Below are 14,962 nucleotides of genomic sequence, written 5' to 3' on the forward strand. Positions count from 1 at the left end.
ACCAGGTGGGCTTGGAAATGTTTCAAAAAACTCTCCTGGAGCACAAGAATCTAGAACCACCTTGGAAGGAGGGTTTGCACGCAAACATGACTTGCCTGGGCGCTCTGCTGGGAAAATAAGTTTCAACAAAATCTCTGGGGAAAACTATATTTGGCGATTTTCTTAAGAAAAGGAATTGCAGATAGTGGTCCACCCACCCCCTCCACAAAGAAATTCCAGCCTCGCACTCAAGGCTATCTGGAGAGGCCCCCTTCCCTGATCCATGGCAGACGTCAGCAGTGGATCAGGAAGACCAGGATGAACTGCTTTCAAATCCTCCAGAAACCACTGGGCCTCTCTAACCTTGTCTTCTTATCTTCAGAATGACTGGGGGAGATTAAAGAAGCCACTCTTACAGGCCCTCCCTCTTTCTGTGGTCCTAGAGCAGCTGAGTTTTGCTACAGCCCATGAACTGAATCAGAAAATGACAACGAAAGTGGAGCTCAGAAGGCTCCAAGCAGAGCCAGCTTTTTGAACAGGACACAACTTCTCAGGTTGAGGACACGGCATCACATGGATGACTTGGAGGGGATAGCCCTCACTTGAGAACAAAATTCATGTATATATAATACTCTTTACTCCTCAGAGGCGGGCCTCGTATCCCTCTTTTCCTCGTCTCTTGATGTTTAAGGTGGTTGGTGAGCTCATGTTCATGGTACCAGGCCAGGGAACCAGGAATCCAAACAGAGTTTAGCCTCTCATAGATCTCGCTATTTCCCTGCCTGAAACCCTGCTGTAGCTGTTGGTCATTCTTAGGGGGAAAATGGTCTTTCATTTTTGTGTCCTGAGTTGACCCACTCTTACCCCCTTACTTCCCAACCTCTACTTGGATCCCTCACCCCACCCCACCCACTCATACTGGGGCTTCTCAGAATGCATTCTTCAGTCCTCCTTCAAACCTTTACATGGTATTATTAGCTATAATCGGCATCCTGTACATTAGGTCTCATCAATCTTATAACTGGAAGTTTTACCCTTGGACTAATATCTACTCCTCCCCCACGCCCAGCCCCTGGGGAACCACCACTCCACTCTCCTGTTTCTGAGTTGAGCATTCTTAGATTCTACCTAAGGGCTTCCCTGATGGCTCAGATGGTAAAGAATCTGCCTGCAATGCAGGAGACCTGAGTTCGATCTCTGGGTTGGGTAGATCTCCTGGAGAAGGGAATGGCAACCCATTCCAGTATTTTGCCTAGAGAAGTCCATGGAGAAAGGAGTCTGTGGGCTGTAGTCCATGGGGTCCCAAAAGAGTCAGACATGACTGAGTGACTAAGCACTCACACACTGTACAGTATTTGTCTTCCTCCGTCTAACTTATCAATAGGCCCTTTAATGAGACTGTGTCTTTGCTGGTTTCATAATTGTTCAATAAATAAGGGCTGCACTTTAATAAGTTTGTTCAGAGGTGACGTGGCCTGATGGAGGTGGTGAAGGTGAAAGCGGTGGTGGTGATGGAGATGATGACGGTGGTGGAGATGGTGGTGGTGGTGGTGATGAAGACGATGACGGTGATGGAGATGGCGGTGGTGGTGGTGATGGAGACGATGATGGTGATGGAGATGGTGGTGGTGGTGGTGGTGATGGAGACGATGACGGTGATGGAGATGGTGGTGGTGGTGGTGATGAAGACGATGACGGTGATGGTGGTGGTGGTGGTGGTGATGGTCACGGTCGTGGTGATGGATTTGCAGGTGGAAATGGTGGTGGTGGTGTGGTAGTGTGTGTTCTGCCAGGAGCTCCCCACTCTGGCACATCAGAAGGCAAAGTTTGCCCAAATTCTGCCAGCAGGACCCTAAAGAGGACTAGACAAAAGCCCCCTGCTAACCATTCTGAGCTATTAATTGCAGTGTGTTCTGTTGAACATTGGGACTGCCTTCTCCAGGTCAGAACTACTAAACGTCTTCTTAGAAATGGGGCACCTGGTATCCTAGCAGCAATTCTGTGATCAAGAGGGAAGCTATTGATGCAGGAAGGGAAGATGAAGGATTCAGGGGGAACTGGTTCCGGAATCTGAGTTAACGGAGATGCCCTGAGATCCATGTTGGAGGTGGAGCTGGTCCTCACCAGGGAGTACCACTCAGAATTAGGCTGTGGGCCTCCCCAAATACACACTTCCAGTAGAATTGTAATTTATTCTGTTGAGTTTCTGCCACCCCCAGGCCTTCAGGGCAGATTTACTGATGTGTGTCAACCTGGAGGAGCCATGCCCTAGGAAACCAGAGGGGGACCCAGTGGAGAAGAGGGACAGCAGTGGCCTGGGACCTTGGAGCAATGGCTCTGGAGAGAATGGCCAGGGTGACCTCAGGTGACACACAGTCCTCAGAGCTTCCCAGGGGGCACCTGAGCACATCTCACCTCCTCAGGATGGAGGCTCAGACCCAGGATCTGAGCACAAAGGGACCTGCTTCTCCCAAAATTTGTGCAGCCCAGGCCATCTCAGTCACTTCTACCGCAGGGAGATTGAGTCACAACAAGCATCATTTCATTTTGCAATGACAAAAAAATAAACAACAATGAAAATCAGATGGAAAGGAAGGAGGAAAAGGGAGGGAGACAGGCAAGCGGAGAGGGAGGGCTCTGCAGGTATGACCAGGAGGACGACGAGGTGGAGCCGGGGACCACGCCTTGTCCCTTTGTTGAAGGGCACCCCTCGCTCTGGTCTACAGAGGGGTCCCCCAAAACCCAAAAGGCAGGTAGAAACCATGGAAAGCCAGACCTGGTCTCTTTGCTCTGAGACCTGGGGAAGTTCAGGTGAGGCTCATGTGCCTGGGGGCCCAGATGCTAAGGGCTTGGCACCACCCGGTGGGGAAAGTACAGACACTGGAGGTGGCCCCCTACATCTGAAGCTGCCTCGCCCAGCCCCAGCCCTCCAGCCAGGAAGGCAAGAGGTAAGAGTCCTAGGGCGAGCAGCCTGCAGATGTGGGTGCTGCCTCTGTTCTGCTGCGAGGGGCCGGGCCGGGAGAGAGAGGCCACGCCCCGGGGACAGCTCCATGGTGCTACAGAAACAAACACGGCAGCCGGGTAAGCGTAAACTGAAGGCAGCTTGGCAAAGCTCAAAAAACTCAGCAGGCCGCCAAACTTCAGTTTGGCCAAAAATTCAACATGACCTCACCCCCTTTTATAAGCAGCTGTCCTGATACTAATCCTGCCTCTTCCCTAATCCCTTTCTCATGAGCCTGGGGGAACACACCAGGTGCTTCAAGCAAGAGCACTCCACAGAACCCCAAGCTTCTCTGTAACATGCAAGGGCGACGGACCAGGGTCTGCACTGCCAGACGGAAGACCGAGTGTCTGCCGTGCTCACGCTGGGCTCCCATGGGGTCCCTGGCACAAGCCAGCACCCAGCACATATTTGTCAGGTGCCCATTGGATGGCTGCTGATGTCAGAAAGGGAGATGGCATTAGGTCTGTGAATTTACATCCCTTCTGATAAAGGATGGAGAAAATACATTAACTTGGAGTTCCATCAGACGGGCATGGGCTGGTCATTTTAAGAGGACAAAGTAACTAGATGTTGAATTTTGAGAAACTGTGCCCACTGCTCCTCCATGTCCTTCAGGGAAGGGCACATCCAGGGTACCGCCTGCGTCTTTATTCAAATCACACCATCAGGGCCAAAAGGAGCTTTGCAGCAAAGCCGCCTGCCCCTTGCCTCAAACCTTCTACACAACCCTGGCCAAGTGGTTTCTCCAGCCTCTGAACATTACAAAAGATACCACCACATCGCAATTCATTCTGTTTCAGGTGTTGGGAACTGCTGTTGAAAATTATTTGTAATTGAGCTCAAATCATGTGTCAGGCCATGGGCCATGTTCTAGGAAGATGACCATGAGCATGGCTGACCTCGTCCAGCTCTCACGACACTTTCAGAGCCTCCTTCCCAACTTGGCTGGTCCGGCGGCAGGTGAGTTGGCCTTGGGGAATGGGCCATGAAGGACGGGCTTCTGGTAAAGCCACTCTCAAGGAGGAGTGGATGCCTTCCAAAAGGATGCCTGGCACTGACCCTGAGGGTCAAAGCCACAGGCCAAGCTCACCTGGCCCTTCTGAGGATACACCAGCAGGACTGCCAGTGATGAAAACAAGGAGGAAGAGAAGGAAGAGGGGGGAAGGGGACCCAGGTACAGGGAAGGTAGCCAGGAATTAGACCTGAGGGCTTGGGTCCAGTCCCAGAATGGCTCCCTTCTAGCCAGGACAGCAGACAGAAGCCCCCAGGCAGTGAATGGACCTGGACGAGCTGGAACACACAGAAGTGGGCACAGAGGGCCTGGTGCACTCAGGGCCCACAGGGCAATCGTCCTTCCAGTGGTCACTTCCCCTGGGACCAGTTCGCCTCTCTGCAAGACCCCTCCCGACTGGTGGACCCACAGAAACCATTCTGACTTGTCTGAAATGCAGAAGCTTCCTGCCTGCCTTATCTACCAAAAAATGATGGAGGTTACTGGGTGGCTGGAAACTGGACCTGAAGGGGAAGTGTGTTACCTGGAACCTTGCTGGGCCCTCAGAACTAGGAGCTTCCTAGAAAGGCCTTGGGTGGGGTGGAAATTCTTTGCCCTGGAACAGAGAGCCTAGGAGAAGAGACGGGGCTCTCGGCACCAAGTCCAAGGTCATCTCCATATCACTGTTTTTCCTGCCTGTCCCATGTGGAAACTGGATCGAGGTGGGGACCAAGGCATAGAATGTGGGGGCAGTGGTGGGCTCCACCTAAAACTGGGGTGTTCCCGCATCCCCTGCCTGCCCCCCATGCCCATCCCAATGCCCCAGAGGAAGCCCCCTGCATATGCCCAGCCATGCCTCACTGGTTTAGGGCAGCACAGTGTGAGTTCCAAGTACCTAAGCAGATGGCACTAGTGGTAAAGAACACGCCTGCCAATGCAGGAGACGTAAAAGACACAGGTCCACTCTCTGGGTCAGGAAGAACCCCCGGAGGAGGGCATAGCAACCCACTCCAGTATTCTTGCCGGGAGAATCCACTGGACAGAGGAGCCTGGCGGGCCATAGTCCGTGGGGTCGCAAAGAGTCAGACACAACTGAAGCAACTTAGAAGGAAAGCAGGTGGCTGAGGCTTTGGGTCCCTGGTGAGAGTTGGGGCTGGGGAAGGGGGTAGTGAGCAAAGAAGAGGGAAGATTTCCTGATTGTCTGAACTTCAGTCAAGGCTCAGCGACACTGCTGCTGCTGCTGCTGCTAAATCGCTTCAGTCGTGTCCGACTCTGTGCAACCCCATAGACGGCAGCCCACCAGGCTCCGCTGTCCCTGAGATTCTCCAGGCAAGAACACTGGAGTGGGTTGCCATTTCCTTCTCCAATGCATGAAAGTGAAAAGTGAAAGTGAAGTCGCTCAGTCGTGTCTGACTCTTCCCAACACCATCTCTCAAATATAGTCCTGAAGCTACTGCTTATCCAACATCTCCCAAACTTTGTTAGCCAAATATTGCAAACCAACTAACCATCACACTTATTTTTACCTTGTTAGATAGTTTTCAGTCCCCTTAAATCCCAGGATCAATGTTATTCTAGCCAGCTCTGTCTATCATTAACTATGTATCTCTACTCCTTTATATTCAATACCTTATACCTGACTCCATAATAGCCATGTAATTAATATATATCCAAACAAAAACAGAAGACCTACTTACATGAATTCCACTCTATAGGATGGTCATAAAGTCTGAAAACATGGGTATTATGTTAACATATTCTATAACATCAATAAACCATTTGTCGTGTATGGTTTTTTATTGTTGTTGTTTCCAGATTTGGTGGCCACCCTGTACTTAAAAAAAAAGGCAAGTAAGCAGAGACAGAGGCAGAAAGAGCAACATAAATCAAAAGCCCAACAGCAAATAAACTGAACTAAAATACAAACCTATCACTGAGAAAAAGACTCACGATGTTAAGAGTAATAACATCCTAAATTATCACTAATCCTTAGAAGCCTCTACTTCCCTTACAAACTAGAGTCAGATTTTATAAAACAAAAACAAAATGAAAGTATAACTGAATCTATTATGTCTTAAGCTAAAAGTTACTATTTCACTTTCACATTCTGATTCAAAACACTCCAAAACAGTTGACTAGAAAGAAGCTAAACTCAATTTCCTTACATTTAGGACCTAGAGTCACCAACACTTTATAAAAGATAATTTTAGAAATCAAGTAAGGTTATTTTTGCTTCATTTTTCAGTCTAAAATATAGGCACTCAAAGATGTCCAGATGTTGAACAGCTTAATGAACCTTGTCTGAATTACAATCTTAAATTTAATATATTCAAAAGTTCAAGTTCTGCACATTAGAGTTTTGATAAAAGTGATAAATACAGTTACAAAAATACATTAAAAGTGAAACCAGTACTCTGAAGGCTTATTCGGGTGTTATAAAGGGAGTCTCTTAGGCATGAATGGAACTAGTGTTCATTTTCATATTGGAGCACTGAAATAAACAGAAGTTGATTTGCTTTATAATAAAAAAATCATTAAAAAATCTATCTCAATTCACTACAGCAGGCAAGATCACATGAGACTCTGACGGAATGACTCATAAATGAAAGCAAAAAACGATTATGCATTAAAACAAAAACAAACATCAAAGATCTCTCATGCTTATCTTTAAAAGTGTGCAATGTATTGTGTAAACTCAAGAAGAGACTTCTTTACCAAACTGGATGGTCACTGAAAAAAAGCTGTAAACAGAAAGTAGAAAACTAAGCACCTGCTTTGTCTCTTAAGTACAACAGGACATCATGCAGAAACTTACAAGGCAGGAAAACAAAGGCACAACTTCAAGTAATACATAAACAGCTATGGAATTAAGGGATGCAGTTCGATATACAGGGCAATTTGAGGACAATAAACTAAGAGATGGATTGACTCCATCAGCTAACCTCAACAGAACTGTCAACTAACCAGAGACAGATCAGCAGTCACAAATCAGGGACAGTATTTCAGACACTACTGGCCAACCACTAATCTTTCAACTATGTTCACAAAAGAAAAGGAAAAGGGTCTTTTCCAAACACAAATAACATATATTTTATAGGAACATCCCAAGTTACTTAAACCAGACTTGTTAAAAGCCCTGTTTACCCTTCTCCCACTATTCCATCTTTTCGCCCATTCTCCTGTCCAAGAACTCCTCTATCTGAGACTGGACAGTAAATGGTGTTTTCCCCAGCTTCCCACATGCCTAATGTAGGAATCTCTTTTTTTTTTTTATCTTTGGCTCACATTTTAATCTTAGGTACAACACTATTTCCCCCTTCCTACTTCCTCTTTTCATATTTCAGTTTTTGTCCAGTTATAGAAAACCTCCTCTTCCTTCTCTCTTGTTAAAAATAGTAAAGCTCGAATCACAGCTTCTAAGCAAAGTGTAGAAAACGTCACACATGCCAAATCCCACTCATAATTCAAGTCATCCATGAAAGGAGCACAGTTGTAAACTAAGGAAGAGTCTGTTATCAGAACATAAGATCTCTGTGGGCAAGGATTTTGTCTGCTTTGTTGGGCCTCCTGCTTGGAAAGTAGAAAATGGCAACCCACTCCAGTATTCTTGCCTGGAAACCTCCATGGACAGAGCAGTCTGGCAGGCTGCAGACCACGGGGTCGCATAGTCAGACAACACTGAGCACTGAGCACCCACACAGGAGCAGGGCAGCCTACAGACTAAATACTATTAAGTTCTACCAATTTTTTTACTTCTCACTGGGTTGGTAACCTAAGACTAAATACTATTAAGTTCTACCAATTTTTTTACTTCTCACTGGTAACCTAAAGTAAGCAAAAGTAACAGGAAGCTCCTCATATCTAAATTTTATCTCCCTTACATTCTATCTTTTTAGAGTCGCTTTGAGTTTATTTCCTCTTTGTAAGAGACTAAGAAGGGCCACCTGTGTTCAACAGATAACGCCAGTTCATTAACTCAACTACTGTTTTAATCTGAAGAAGGAAAAACTCTTTGCCAAGACAAGTTTAAGCACCTATGAGTTATATGAACACTCTTAGATTCTCCTACTCATAAGAATATCTATTAACCATCCCTTTTCAAGGTTAGGAGTACACTTATACATACCTGTATCAAGAAAATGCCATTATACTTAAGAATCAGTAACATTACTCTCAAGCACCGGATCCTGGTAAATCCCAGGCCCTTGTTTACTGCCCCTCCAGCTCTCATTCAGTCTCATCACTGATAAGGTGTGGGTTTTGCACACACGCCCGTCACTCCAGAAGGGTGGGGATTCCAAGAAGCTTCAAGGAGTGACTGACTCAGATAGAGCTGGAGAGAGCCGCAGGGGCAGGACAGGCACAATGGGCGCACCCACATCCCACAGTGCACTTTACAATCTTTTCTACCACTTCTGTGGACATGCGGAGTGAGGCTGCAGGGCTGGGGTTCCCGCTGCTGGCTTTCCGTCTCCAGGGACGTGGGGCTGGCCCTTGGTTGGGATTCCTGAGCTGTGTCCCCTCTCCCTCCCAGAGCCCCCACCAAAGCCCAGGGGTCCAAACCCCTACCTCAGGGGACCCATTATTTTATCTCTGTCCTGAAAAAAAAGACTAGGGGGACTGTGAGGCATTTATGCCTCCCACACAAGGCCCTCAGGCCCCCTAATGGACCAGAAGGATTTGTAATCACACGCACTGTCAGTTAAGTCCATGGCTCCACCAAGCCCCTGGCCTTAGGCCCCGCCCTGGCCTCCCTTTTCAATTGGAGGATCCCTGGGCCACCCCCAAACATCTGGCTGGCACACACCAGCTCCAGGAACTGCCAGATCGTCTGTCCTTACAGCCCACCTTCCCCACCCCCACCCCTCCGAACCCCTGAATGGCAAGGACCACAGGCTCAGCTGAAGGTAAACGTCAACTGTTTAAACACCGACTGTGGAATCTGCAAACAGACAAAAACCATATCATGCATGGGAGCCAGAGAATTTGCTCAAAAACAGCTACTCAACGTGTCAGAGGCAGAGGGGTCCTTAGTTACTGAGCAGCACAGAAGGGCTAACAAAAGATACACTCTGGTGTTTCACACACCAACCAGAGTGGGGAGACAAAACAGCTCCCCTGCCAAACAGAACTTTTCAGATGCTGTGGAGATAAAGAGGCGGCGGCTACGGGCTGTGGACTCCCAGCGCTGAGTCCAGCACATCCAAGGGAACCTGAGCTCCCCCAGGCCCTCTACTCAGAAGGCGGCTGAGGTTGCACTGGAGGTTGCACTCGGAAGAATCCACATTCCACTCCAAGCCCCGCCCACTGGGCCGACTCCAGGCGGCTGGAAGGCTGCTTGCGGGCCCTGGGAGCACGGGGAAGTCTCCCAGCTTCATGAACAAAGCTGTCCAGTCCTGCCAAGCATCCACTGGGCTCTGCAGACCCACAGTTTCATGTCCACACCCAGGGCGGGGACCTGCACGTGGGTGCCTTGTGACATCAAGAAGTCTCTCCCCCACTTTTTGTTGTTACTTCAGGGCCTCCCAGGATTTTAGCGAGTCCTCCACGAGTTTAGCACAAGTTCAGCTCCAGGGCCCCCACCTCCATGCAGTCAGGCATCTGGGCCTGGAGACAAATTTAAGCAACCGCCGCTTTGATACCTCAGGGTCACCCTCCTTCCTTCAGTGATGGAGGCTTCATCACTGGTCCAGCTACTCTGTCCATCAGCTGCCTCCCCAGGAGAACCCCTTCCAGGTAGCCCCCTCGGTCCTCAAGCCAACATGGTCAAGTCCTTGAAGCGGCTGAACCCATGAACCCAGTTTGGCCTTGAACAGACTCCTCCCTTTCAAAGCAATTAATAGTTTTTCTTTCTTAAAACAGCCCCAGAAGGCAACACATCTGTACTGCAGCCACAGACACAAGCCATTCTCATCACAGCGTAAGGTGCTTAGCTCCTGCTTGTATGTTATAACAGACTGAGAATTAAATTAATCTAAGCAATGTTATCTATAAAACAACCATTAATTTAGAGTATATATTTGTAAAAACTGTGAAACACCTAGAAATTTAAAAAGCAACAGCCACCAAAAACAAAACAAAACATTATGTAACAACTCTGCCTTCAAAGGAATGGAAAGAAATCAGCCTAAACCCCTGCAAATACTGACACAATGAAAATCTATAATCCATCACTGCCCAAGTATACTCTAGCTATGAACTCCCATAAAGGGATAGAGAAAAGAAAACTTTTCGTTGGGAATTCATCACTTGCCTCCATGTCTGTAAATGTTCCATGGACCCAAAAGACAGTCATTCGGATTCACTGTAAATCACATTATTTTTGTAAGAATTCATTCTGGCCAAGAGCTGCGGACCCAGGAATGGATCTGGAGCTCCTAACTTGTGCAGCTCTCTACACAGCTTACGGCAGCCAGAGTGCAGCCAAGTGTTTCTGCAGGGCTCCTGGGTGGAGAGGGCACATTCGCAGGGCAGCTTCCACCTTTTCCAACAACTAACTCATTGCATCTTCTGTGTCTCTGTGAGAAGCTGGGTGAGTATTAACCATTTCACTAACACAAGCTGGGTGAGGCAAAGAAGAGAGATGCGATCAGTGAAGCCACGCTCAGTGGAGGAGCCCCACAGCTGAGACTGGGTGGTCTGCCTGTCACATGGGGTCCCTCTGTGACTAAACACGTAGTGTGTCTGCCTCCAGACTGAGGACAGCATCGTTTGCTCTAGGGCCAGCTGGGAATAGCCCAAGCATGGGTGGACCAATTCCAGCTGTCTGACAAAGCACAGCTGGGGGCCAGCTGGAGCTGTCTCCCCGCCAGCTCCGCTCCACAAGCCTCAGAGAAGTCCAGGGGACAGAATCCCCCATCTCTCAGCAGCGGACACTTGGACCCCCATGGCGGCTTTGTAAGCACTTCCAAGGAAGAAACCTCCCAGTACAGGTTCAGGAACCAAGTGGGATGGCAAGGTGGGATCTCTTGGAACCCACTGGAAAGGGACTCAAGCTTAACTCCCTGGCTCTAAGTCCATCCTTTCACACTCTGCTTCAAGACGCAGGGTTTGAGTTGCTGCAAACCACATTTCTATTTCCCTCCCAGTTAGGCTCCGCCTATCAGGAGACCAGAGGGAGCGTCAAGGCTGGAGGAGGAAGAAGAGACTTGCTCCAGATTTGGTTCCTGCTGGCTTCCTCTCCTCAGCAATACTCATTCACTTGGGCGGTGTCAACTCCTTCCAGAAAAATCTGAGTCCCTCTTGGGTTTCCCCAACACTCTTGGAACCAAGCTTGGGGCGTCCATGAGCCAAGAGGTGGGGGTGCCACCCCACAGGGCTGTCCTCCGAGCTCAGGACACCAGTGTCTGCTGAGAAGCATTCGTTAGCCCACCTCAGGAATCAGAGATCAGCCCACCTGCCCGTCACCAAGCGTCTAACTTAATATATTTGCTTCTTCCCTGGGTGCATGCCCCAGGCTGCTTCCTGCAGGTGCCTCTCCATCCACGCCCTCTGAACCCTCTTCTTGCCTTTTCAGTGGCCTGCTTAGGGATTCTTTCTATTAATAGAAAGAATCTCTGGTGTGGTTTCTGTCTGCTGCCTGGACCAGAACTGATTCATCCCCAGCTGGGTCCTAAGCATCTACACCAGGAACTGGAGCCTGGCATTCCCAGGCCCACTTAATTGCACTGCCAGAGGGAACGTACCCGCCCACCCATGGCCCCCATCCCGTGGGGTTGATCTCAGCCAAACTCTGCACCAGCAGGGGCGAGTTCCAATGCAAGGGCCGCCACATAATGTGTGGCAAACGGCACTTAATTGCCATACAAGCTCGGGGGTCGGCTGCGGGGACTCTGGCTAGAGGCAAAACATTTCCGACGGCCGCCCGGCCGTGTAAGGGAGCGTCCTCATGGTGGGTGCCCGGGCAAAGATGATCTTGTTGTAGCTGGCGGTGGGACTTGCCCTGGAGTCCGAGTGCAGGTGGAGGGGCTCTGGGACCCCCGAGGGCCCCATGGCCGACATGGTGAGGGGGCCCCACACAGACAGCATGGTTTCGGACCTCAGGTCCTTGAAGGTGGTGGTGCCCGAGGACTTGGAGGACTTCCTCCTCTTCAGCTGGATGAGGCTGGCTGGCTTGCTCTGCTTGCCCACCCGCCGACTCTCCTCCACCGTTTGCAAGCACTCCAGCTCTCTGGCCTTGCTCTTCTCGATGAGTCTCTTCACCATTGGGGAGGTGTACGTGACATAGGCTGGCCACGGGTCGTGTTTCTCAAGCAGATTCACTGGGAGCCCGATGTTCTCAGTGAGTTCTACTGGCAAAGAGAAACATGGGCAATTTAGAGGCACTCGCGGCAGTGGTTCCATTCTTTAGGGGTCAGAGGAATCAGAGTTTGGATTTCTCCCCATCAGGCATGATAGCCCTTCCACCCCCTATATTCAGTGGGAATAAAATGGTGGGCTTGAACTCAAGTCTAATGGGCTCACACATCCATAAACTTCTCACTCTAGCTGCTGGTCAGAAGTTTTGGGTGTCTGAGGTGGGGGGAACTTTACTGGAAAATCTGTAAAGTTGGGATACAGAATGACACTCCACGGAGTATATTAGTTAAGGAAAACAAGAGTGGGACCTTGGAGTCCAATAGGCTTGGTTTCAAATCTTTGCATACATCAAATTGTTTAACCTATAAACCTGCTGGTTTTCAGGTGTTTTTTTTTTTTTTTTACTGGTCATTTCACCAGTAAAAATGGTTACCATAAGGCTATAGGAAGGATGAAATAAAGTAATATAAGTCAAGGACTTGTAACGGTGTAGCTCAGGGTTGAAAGCATGGGCTTTGCACTTGGACTGCTGCTGCTACTGCTGCTAAGTCGCTTCAGTCATGTCCGACTCTGTGACCCCATAGAGGGCAGCCTACCAGGCTCCCTGGTCCCTGGGATTCTCCGGGCAAGAACACTGGAGTGGGTTGCCATTTCCTTCTCCAATGCAGGAAGGTGAAAAGTGAAAGTGAAGTCACTCAGTCGTGTCCGACTCTTAGCGACCCCATGGGCTGCAGCCCACCAGGCTCCTCTGTCCATGGGATTTTCCAGGCAAGAGTACTGGAGTGGGGTGCCATTGCCTTCTCCGTGCACTTGGACTATCTGAGTTCAAATTCATTCTCCACCCCGTCTTCTTATCTGTGAATCTCGAGCAAGTCTCTGACCCTCCTTAACTTCATCGGCTTTGTGTGTAAAGCAGTGATTAGAAAAAGACCAACCCCAAAGAGCTTTCTTGTGGATTAAAGGAAGCAATATATGTAAAGATTTTATTTAGCACAGTACCTGGCATAGAGTAATCAGTGAACAGCAACTATGAACATCTTGGCTGAGTCTCACTGCCTTTTTCATTTAATCCTTGTTACACCTGATAAAGAGTGTCATCTCCCTTTAAGAGAGGACAAGCCCACGGCTGTCCATCCTGCACAGCTAGCACATGGTGTGTTTGAACTCAAGTCTCACAGGCTCACACATACATAAGCTTTTCACTTTGGCTGCTGGCCAGAAGTGTTGGGTGTCTGGGTTGGGGCGAGCTTTACTGGAAAATCCACCCATTAGTTTGCCAAGCAGCCCATCCCTCTGTGAATACCAAGTCCTTCCAGGTCAGATCTTCTTTCTTTCCTTTGCAGCTTCACTTGGTCCCGAAGAAGGGCCTCCAAATTTCCCTCCCACAGCTTCTCCTCCCCCGTTTCCTCAGGTGTTGCCTACTTGCCCTAATTTTATAGTCCTTTGGTCATTTTGATATGAATTGGAGAGGCAGGGGACTTAAAAGGTTCATCTTGCCATTTCCAGCCTGAATTCAGTGAAAAGCACTATAACTCAAGAGAAGAGGCAGATACTAAAGTGATTCTCAGGCTCCCTTGTGGGGAAACAAGAGCTTCTCGGAGACAGGGCCATGAGGAAGAGCATCGTGGAAGGTTCCAGGTCCCGACAAGGGTGTCACTGTGCCTGGGGGAAGACAGGATGCGTGACGTCACCTCACTCTAGAAGAAGAGCATCCAAGCTTCCAGGCACAGACGTGACCACCCGTCCTTGCCTGCCCAAAGCAGACGCAAAACTCCAGGGTCCTGCGGGTTAGGGCAACCACTGTACAGGACAGAGATGAAACTACCCAGAGACCTGCCCCTTCTGTCTCTCCAAGCCACCAGATCCTCGCACCAGTGTGACAGAGCGGCCACCTCAGTGCCTCCCCTGCCCCCACCACCCCCTAACCTCGGCCAACCCCGCCCGCTGCAAAGACCTGAGCTTTACCTTCTTCCATCTTCATCTTTCTTGCATCGAGCCTCTCCATGTTTACCAAATTCTTCACAGCAAAGGCCTGGATACCTTAGGAGAAAAACATCTGTGAGCCTGGACTCCCAACAGAGAGTCCTGGAAGAAAGCAACGAGCAGCCTCCCTGGGAGCCTGAGCTCAAGGGCCTCTGTCGTCTCAGAGACAAGGAGGAGCCTCCGGGAGCCGGAGAGAGGGGCTGAACCCAGGGCATGCTGGGAGGGCAGGCCAGCTCCAGGCCTCCACCTTCTGACTGCCAGCTTTTGAGGACCCAGTGCGGGGCTGGCTTGGGGGCTGCATCAAGGCTGGACTAGGGAAAAAGTGAAGAAAGAAACGCTCCCACTTCAAAACCACGTCTTCTTCTCCACCAGAGCCCAAGTGAGCACATTACTGCCGTTGGGCGGAATACCTCTCCCCGGCAGCACCCTTGGCCTGCTATCAGGGGAAGGGGCAGCAGAGATGGGCAGCTGCCTGTAGTCAACCTCAGGCCCTCAGGCAGAGGCTGCAATAAGGCTGCCTTCCTGCCCAACATGACCATGTACATGTGGGAATCCGATGGTAACTGTAGTCTAGGAACTCGAGCCTGAGGGTCCATCCGCCTGGAGGGTTGTTAAAACATCCCTGGGCCCAGGTCCAGAGCCACAACTCAAATCTTCAGCAAGGAAATTGGTGAGATTTTATTATTAACCACTTAGCAACCTTTTCC

The 14,962-nt window shown here is 49.5% G+C and overlaps 1 protein-coding gene across 4 annotated transcripts in view; it reads right to left on the reverse strand.

Annotated features, from left to right (window-relative positions):
- Positions 1-8,876: 8,876 nt before the first annotated feature.
- Positions 8,877-14,962, reverse strand: part of CDRT4 (CMT1A duplicated region transcript 4) — a 29,940-nt gene continuing 23,854 nt past the window's right edge. For 3 of the 4 annotated variants that reach the window (XM_070774353.1, XM_070774352.1, XM_019981789.2), the window contains 2 exons: positions 14,238-14,312; positions 8,877-12,265 (listed from right to left, as the gene is read on the reverse strand). In XM_070774353.1, the coding sequence (XP_070630454.1) occupies positions 11,811-12,265; positions 14,238-14,312 (530 nt within the window). In that variant the 3' untranslated portion in view covers positions 8,877-11,810. The remainder of the gene's footprint in view (positions 12,266-14,237; positions 14,313-14,962) is intronic. The other variant, XM_070774354.1, reaches the window with a different exon arrangement.

The sequence above is a fragment of the Bos indicus genome, chromosome 19 (assembly GCF_029378745.1).
Source record: "Bos indicus isolate NIAB-ARS_2022 breed Sahiwal x Tharparkar chromosome 19, NIAB-ARS_B.indTharparkar_mat_pri_1.0, whole genome shotgun sequence".
In the NCBI taxonomy this organism is placed as follows: domain Eukaryota; kingdom Metazoa; phylum Chordata; class Mammalia; order Artiodactyla; family Bovidae; genus Bos; species Bos indicus.